The sequence below is a fragment of the Mizuhopecten yessoensis genome, unplaced genomic scaffold (assembly GCF_002113885.1).
Source record: "Mizuhopecten yessoensis strain PY_sf001 unplaced genomic scaffold, ASM211388v2 scaffold9677, whole genome shotgun sequence".
Lineage (NCBI taxonomy): Eukaryota > Metazoa > Mollusca > Bivalvia > Pectinida > Pectinidae > Mizuhopecten > Mizuhopecten yessoensis.
In genome coordinates, this window is record NW_018408167.1 from 140019 (window position 1) to 148107 (window position 8089).

Below are 8089 nucleotides of genomic sequence, written 5' to 3' on the forward strand. Positions count from 1 at the left end.
TAGTCTACAATCATGTACTAGTATATAGTCTACAATCATGTACTAGTCTACAATCATGTAATAGTCTACAATCATGTAATAGTATAGTCTACAATCATGTACTAGTATATAGTCTACAATCATGTACTAGTATATAGTCTACAATCATGTACTAGTCTACAATCATGTACTACTCTACAATCATGTACTACTCTACAATCATGTATACATACTAGTCTACAATCATGTACTAGTCTACAATCATGTAAGTCTACAATCATGTATACATACTAATCTACAATCATGTAAGTCTACAATCATGTATACATACTAATCTACAATCATGTAAGTCTACAATCATGTACTAGTCTATAATCATGTATACGTACTAGTCTACAATCATGTACTAGTCTACAATCATGTAATAGTCTACAATCATGTTAAAGTCTACAATCATGTACTAGTCTATAATCATGTACTAGTCTAATGGAAAGTCATGAAATATGCTGTCCCTACTTGACTCCTGTTAATGTTAACTCATGCAAAATTCAGCGTGAATTAAATTTATGCTATTTCATGTTCCCCTTTCAAGCAAATGGGAAATTTAACATTTCTAAATGTCATTGTTTTTAATATCAAAATCACAGTAATGAATGAGAATAATGAAATATCATGGAAGTGTTTACTACGGATAGTAGGAAAATGGTCTTTCTCTGTTTTACTTGTATAAACAAATATTAAGATGTTTGAGTGAAAGATAAACAATATGTCTCGCAAAAATGACACTTGCACTAGTTAAGTCAGAGAACAGATTAAGCATGAGCTCAGGTATGTGACAATTGCTGTCTGTTTTAGGTACCTCCACATCGTCTCCAACCTCGTTTTCCAACTTCTGCTCGGTCTGCCTCTGGAAATGGTCAACAAGTTCTGGAGGATTCTTGTCATTTATGTTCTGGGTGTCATAGCTGGTGAGTTGTAAACATTACTGTTCTGGGTGTTTTAGCTGGTGAGTTGTAAACATTACTGTTCTGGGTGTCATAGCTGGTGAGTTGTAATCATTACTGTTCTTGGTGTCATAGCTGGTGAGTTGTAAACATTACTGTTCTGGGTGTCATAGCTGGTGAGTTGTAAACATTACTGTTCTGGGTGTCATAGCTGGTGANCATTACTGTTCTGGGTGTAATAGCTGGTGAGTTGTAAACATTACTGTTCTGGGTGTCATAGCTGGGGAGTTGTAATCATTACTGTTCTTGGTGTAATAGCTGGTGAGTTGTAAACATTACTGTTCTGGGTGTCATAGCTGGTGAGTTGTAAACATTACTGTTGCTGAAAACAAAGGTTATTGAATAATTCACTTTTCAAGATCATACATTTATACCACTGATGTATTATGAGAACAAATGTGTGGAGCTGACTGAGGACACGATTTTTTTTTATTGTTGTCACACATAATTATATATATGGTCTATAATATGAAGTGTTTTGAGAATTTCTAATTTTAGTGGGTTAAATTTTAGCATATTTGATAAGTAACTTTGTTATCTACAGGATCCCTAGCCCACTCTGTGACGGATCACGATGTTGCGTTGGCGGGAGCTAGTGGAGGCTGCTATGCTCTGATTGGTGCTCACATAGCTTCTGTGATTGTGGTAAGTTCCCGAGGTAACACTGTCCATTTTGTATATTCCGTATTACTATATCTTGCTAAAAAATTAAAAAAAAACATAGTTTGGCATTTTTTTAGTATCAGCCAAAGTAAGTAATGTGATAGTAAGATGTATTGTTGCTTTTAATAAAGAAAAAGTAAATATATTGTTGCTTTTAATAAAGAAAAAGTAAATTTATTGTTGCTTTTATAATCAAGAAAAAGTAAATATATTGTTGCTTTTATAATAAAGAAAAAGTAAATATATTGTTGCTTTTATCAGTTTCTTACTTGTTATCTGTGAATTCATGTCTCTCTAGTCATTTGTAATCAACCAATATGGTATCAGTGAATTCTTAAGCTTCATTATACTCTGTAGCCTATTTAATCCTTATAAAGCCTATTCTTGATTCCTGTTTTACATTTCAGAACTGGAAGGAGATGAACTATAAGTGTTTTGAGGGCAGTATCTGCCGGTTCCTCCTCAGTGCCCCGGTCAGACTGACGTTGCTCCTCACATTCTGTACGTATACTCACCACATACACACCAAGTACATTTACATTTCCGACGATACAAAGCCTCAAACATAATAACAGTTCTACTGTGTGACACATATCAAGAGAAAAAAAAACAATTAAAATAAAAAAACAAGAGTAGAGATAAACTAATGAAAATATCCTAAAGATGAAAGAAAAATCTAGAAAAAAGTCAAGAGAAAAATTCCATTGGTATAAATATGTTTTTAATGCAAGGTAAAAAATTTGAATGAATAAGTTTTGAACTGAATGTGATTCAATTTTTAGCAGCAGTTTTACTTTTTTAAACAGAATTTTTGAAAAGTATCTTATACATTATAAAAAGGAAGATATAAAAGCTAGTTTTAAATGTGCTATCATGATTGTTTCTAATACATATTTACGTCTGACAGCTCTTGGACATTAGATTTGTCAGAATTGAATCTGTTTTCCATCCGTCCTTTCTTTTTCTCTTTGAGTTAAATGTAAAGACAAAAGATTCAACTTGTGTTGCTATTAACATCAAATGTTTCATAAATAATACAGATTCTGTTCTTCATACACAGAGAAATTGAGTTTAAGTGAGGGTTTGGTATGCTATCATAACTTGACATAATACTTAAAACATCAGATTCACAAAGTGATGAAAGTAGAAATTTTCTTTCGAAATATCAAAAGTGACATGTTACTGGTAGTTATTGTGAACAGTGACATGTTACTGGTAGTTATTGTGAACAGTGACTTTGTTGTTATACATTACAAGGCTTTGAATAGCTCAGTTATAGGGTACATGTATGGCAGACAGTTTTATTTAGTAGAAGGAAATGATCTCCCCTTGATCACACAGGTGCTACCATCATTGCAGTACTTTGGAGATCTGAGGTGTTATAACCATTGTACTTTACTCTTGTCATCCATCAACCACTCTCATTACTATTGTCAAACCAAAGTGGCATCTAGGAGGTTTCGGGAAAGAATGGTTAAGTATCAAAATTTTAAGAAAGTCCCTGGGCCATCTTCACGAAGTTGTTTGACTTATAGACACATATACTTACATAAATACAGTTTACTAATACAAGTTTCTTTTTAATAGCCATCCTAGATACAGGCAATGCAGTGTATAGAAGGTTTTTTGATGCCAATGCTACAACGAAGATTGGAATTTCGGCACATATCGGGGGACTGTTGGCAGGTTTGTAGTCATTGTGATTGAAATTCCTGTAGCTCACAAAATTATCACCTCAACAATTCTTGTCCATTGAGCAATCTGAACTTCTTAATCTGGATTGGTGTATTTGCATAACATACCTTGTACATATGTTTTTTAAAAAAGCATTTTGTTGTTCTGAAATTACTTGAAAAAATATCATTCTACACACTTTAAAGAATTTGTTACGGAATATTACAGTACATTAATATTGTATAATAAGTAATTTTTTATGTAATATTTTGTGGACAAATTCTCAATTTGCTGTCTCACAGTTTTTAGGTAACATAAATATGATAGACATTTTATAGTTTGAAATGTTTAATTTCAGGTCTTCTTCTGGGAATCCCAATCCTGCGAAACATCAAAGAATTGCCGTGGGAGAAGACCTTAGGCTGGGTTACCTTAGCTATATACCTGTTGTTTGTGTCTTTCGCCATGTTTTTCAATGGTTTGTACCCTGGCTACCCCGATACAGACTGGACACCGCTGTAGTGAAGGAGCTGTAGGACTGGTGTATGGAGTCTATAGCTTTAGGTATAACAGTCCTGGTAAAACTGCATTCAGTTTGACATTCTCTCTCATCAAAATACCAGAAATGATACATTTCCAATGAAAATTATATATCTTATTGAGATATTTCTGTTTAGTACTGAATGAAATGAATGAAATACTCGCACTGTATGTTAACTTACTACTCCGATATGTTTTGATGTTAAATCATAGTTGGTGCACTACACCATTGTCTGAGACTTTGCTTACCACCTAAGCAATCCTCATAAAGGGCTGTATGCAGAATGATGTCAAGCTATATATGTCTTACTTATAGACTGTACTCATTTCTTATAGAGGGTGATTTGGGTTTTATTGGAATTTTTAGGAACCGACAGTGTGCAATACATCTTGTGCTTGAACAGCACTGGATATAGTTCTGTGACAATTTTTGGCTTGAGGGAGAGGGGGTCTTGTCTGTGAATAAAAAGAAGCTGGGGGTGGCTGGGGAGGAGACCTGTGACCTATTGGGGGAGGGCTGTGATTTATTAGGGAGGAGTCTTGTGACCTATTGGGGGAGGGCTGTGATTTATTAGGGAGTAGTCTTGTTACCTATTTTGTTAGATGTCTGTCACATACTGGAGAGGAGTCTGTAGCCTATGATGGGAGGGGTCCGACCTATTAGGGGTCTTGTAAACTGTTGGGGGAAAGTCCAGTCTTTTCAGTAGGAAGTTTGTAATTCTGTCACCTGAAAGCCAGATTGATCCAATTATGAGTGTCTCAGTAGGTGTTTACATTTGAAATGCTCAGACAGCATACTTAATGTTACTGTAACTTTATTCTAAGGTGTGGAGCAGATGACAGAAAGTGCTAGTTGTAATATAGATTTGTGTACTATGTTACTGATACTTTGTTATCTAATAGTTGTATCGAGGGACACTCTAATATTAACAAGTGTTGGATCATTCTCTCCAACTGCCTCAGGTTCACTAATTTGTATACCGTGAACTCACTCTGTGATTATGTTTTTTTTTTACTAGATTTAACCCTTCTTTTAAAATGGTGACGCCCATATAAATATAGTGATATTTTTCTGAGAATTTGAAATCTAGTTCTAACTACTGACTTATATCTGAAACAGCTAATTTAGACATTGATGTGGTATGTGTAATTTTCATATGTACAATACATACAAAAAAAATAATGTAATAGCAATTGCTTGTCAAAATTTATGGTTATCTATTATTGAAATGAAATTTTGATGAGTGCTCCATGCATTCACTAAACTTGTCCATTATAAATGTATCGAGTGACACTTGGCTGAAGACTAGTGGATGCTTGCTCAAATCATTACAATCACTGAAGAAGCCATTAAACACTGTTTTGTACATGGTGGAATCTTTACTGAAATGTCCCCATTCAGCACTGGTACTGATACCAGTGTAGAAGGGACTGAGTGAGCTGAGTGGAGAACAGCTTAGAGCATGGTTAGGCTGTATACAGTATATATACATATCAAACACATACTTCATTAGCTAGCTTAGCATTATTGTAGCTTAATAAAGCAACGCTCCTGTAGTGTTCAATGTTTCTCTGTCACTAACTCGTCTCACATACCACAGTCGACCATTCATCATTCTTGATGTTTGTTCATCTTGCCAGTTATTTATACATTCAGGATGTAAATTTGGTATTGTTTTAAAACCACGTGCCAGAATATCAAAAAGGATTAGGATCTTCAATCAAGGCCATTGGGAGATCATCAACTTGTCTTGGTGCTCTGATTTAATCATCACATCACATTGAATATCTGTATGAATTTTGTTTAATTGAATTGAATGTATCAGTTAGTGGATGTATTTGATCAGATATGTAGTTTGTATAAATTGTATATATACCAGTGCATAGTTGTATATAGTTTTAAAATTACCTTTCTTACAAATTGTCTCGCTATTTAAAAAAAAAATATATATAATGTATGACATGTTATAATGCTATATTTGTATTTTCTGCTGCAGTCTAAGTCACATGTTTACCCAGCCTCAGTACCCGTACCTTTATGTCAAAGATGGGATTTATTTCTGGTAATGGTATATAAATATATTTATATTATTTTCTCCAAATAAACCACCTCTTACACTCGTACTCGCAACTAGATATCATTGGGATGGTCATACGATGTCCACGTTGCCCTTCTGTGTTTGATTGTCTTTGTTATATTGGAAAATATCAGGCGAACCGTTGATCATGAATCAAGTGGATTATATCGTTATGTTAATTGTCAAATAGATTTGTAATATGATATCAAACGTTAGGATAATAAAAACGGTTTAAAATATGTAATGTGCGGATAAATTTTATGAGATAATTTCTACCTAATCACACTTTGGGATAGTCACCCATGATTGCTGTTGTGTATGAAGTATACAATCCTAGAAAAATCATCTGTTGATTGAACCCCAGAATATGAAACATTTTTAGATTTAGTTCAAATATTCAGAATTGATAGAATAAAACGTCTAATTTAGCGAAAAAAATGTATATTTGTATGATGTGGGTGAACATTTATAAATTACACATCATGAAACCGAAAAACAAAACTGAATTTTGAACTTGACTGTAAAGTATTGCATGAGCTTGGGGGCCTTATGTCCGTCACATGTTCTTAAAATATTGATCAATTTTTAGTAGATTTATTTACGTTTTTCATGTTTTATGCAATTGATATTTCTATATGTGTGAAAATCTCATTAAATGAGACTTTGCCCTCTTGTGGAGCTTGTAAAATATTATACATAAGGATATGGTATTCTTTTACTGTTGTGGAACTTTTAGAATAATGTTGATAGGATGGATGTGATGTAACTTTTTAACAGTTATAAAATTGATAAGGACATTGTGTTATTTTTACTGTTCTAGAGCCTGTAAAATGATATGGCTATGTTAGATTTGTTTAATTGTTATGGGGTAATTTGGTGTAACTAACCTACTGTTGTATCATGCTATATTGTAATTAAGAGAATGTTTTAAGGTTTGTTTTTCACTGCAATATCTTCCATCACGTTACAATATATTTTTACAAGTCTTTTTTATAATAAATGCTTCAATCACGTACTGTTGTGCTCTCGTCTTACCATTGTGCTCTCGTCGTAACATTATGCTCTCGTCATACCATTGAGCTCCTGTCATATCATTGAGCTCCCGTCGTACCATTGAGCTCTCGTCGTACCATTGTGCTCTCGCCTTACCATTGAGCTCCCGTCGTACCATTGAGCACCCCTTGTACTCATATATGAATATATGAAAGTTTTATTTTAATTCGGTATAGTTACAAACTACAAACATAAGCTCTAATGAGCTTTTAACCGAATACATACAAGCATACTTTTACAACAGCATAAAAACAAAATCATGCAAGCAAACTAAAAATAGAGAATGCACACATAAAAGTAAGCAAGCACTAAAAATGGCAGAGTAATTTATATGCAAGCAAGCTAAAAATAGAGAAAGCACACATAAAAGTAATCAAGCACTAAAAATGGCAGAGCAATTTATATGCAAGCAAACTAAAAATAGAGAAATAGGCTAGGAATATTGTGTTTTGAGGTCAAACAAATTGCAATAAAAAAAAAAATTCACTGCAATACATTTTAGTAAGGTCCCCAAAATGACATACTAAAAGTCCGAAAAAATCCATGTAATGGAAGTGTGTCTAATTTACTTAAATCCAAAATGGCTGCCAATTCTACAGTTTTCTCCTAGATTTAGTCAAAATGTTCACCTTACATACCTTTTAGAATATTTTTAGTGTACTTTGAATGTATAAAATGTTATTTTCAAGAATGCTTTTGTTTGCACAAGGTTTCATGTGCCTAGTTGAGTGTCTTAATTTGCATAAATTCAAAATGGCTGCCAATTAAGGAATTTGGTTGTGTGGAGAATTGATTATAATCATAATTCTTGTCCTATGTAATATCAGAATAATTGCAACAACACTTATTCATGTTGTAAAATATTTTAAATTTAAAAACAAATCATGATTAGGTTCTTTAGTTTGCATAAACACATACATATCCACAATGCATTCCAGAGCAACTGTAATATATGTCTATATTGGTTTAAAATCTCGGTTCAGTTGTTATTACAGTTGGAGCATCAAGTTCTAGGTCTGGTGGTGGTGAGTTTGGTGCAACTAATGCCACGACAATCCGTGCAGGCTGTTGAACATTGTAGGCCATACTTCCGGCACG

At 33.6% G+C, this 8089-nt stretch overlaps 1 protein-coding gene across 2 annotated transcripts in view; it reads left to right on the forward strand.

The window, feature by feature from the left end:
- LOC110458626 (rhomboid-related protein 2-like) overlaps positions 1–6953 on the forward strand; it is a 25828-nt gene extending 18875 nt beyond the window's left edge. For both annotated transcript variants that reach the window (XM_021510412.1, XM_021510410.1), the window contains exons 7-11: positions 835–947; positions 1528–1628; positions 2054–2147; positions 3234–3332; positions 3679–6953. In XM_021510412.1, coding sequence (XP_021366087.1) covers positions 835–947; positions 1528–1628; positions 2054–2147; positions 3234–3332; positions 3679–3842 — 571 coding nt within the window. In that variant the 3' untranslated portion in view covers positions 3843–6953. The remainder of the gene's footprint in view (positions 1–834; positions 948–1527; positions 1629–2053; positions 2148–3233; positions 3333–3678) is intronic.
- Positions 6954–8089: the final 1136 nt, after the last annotated feature.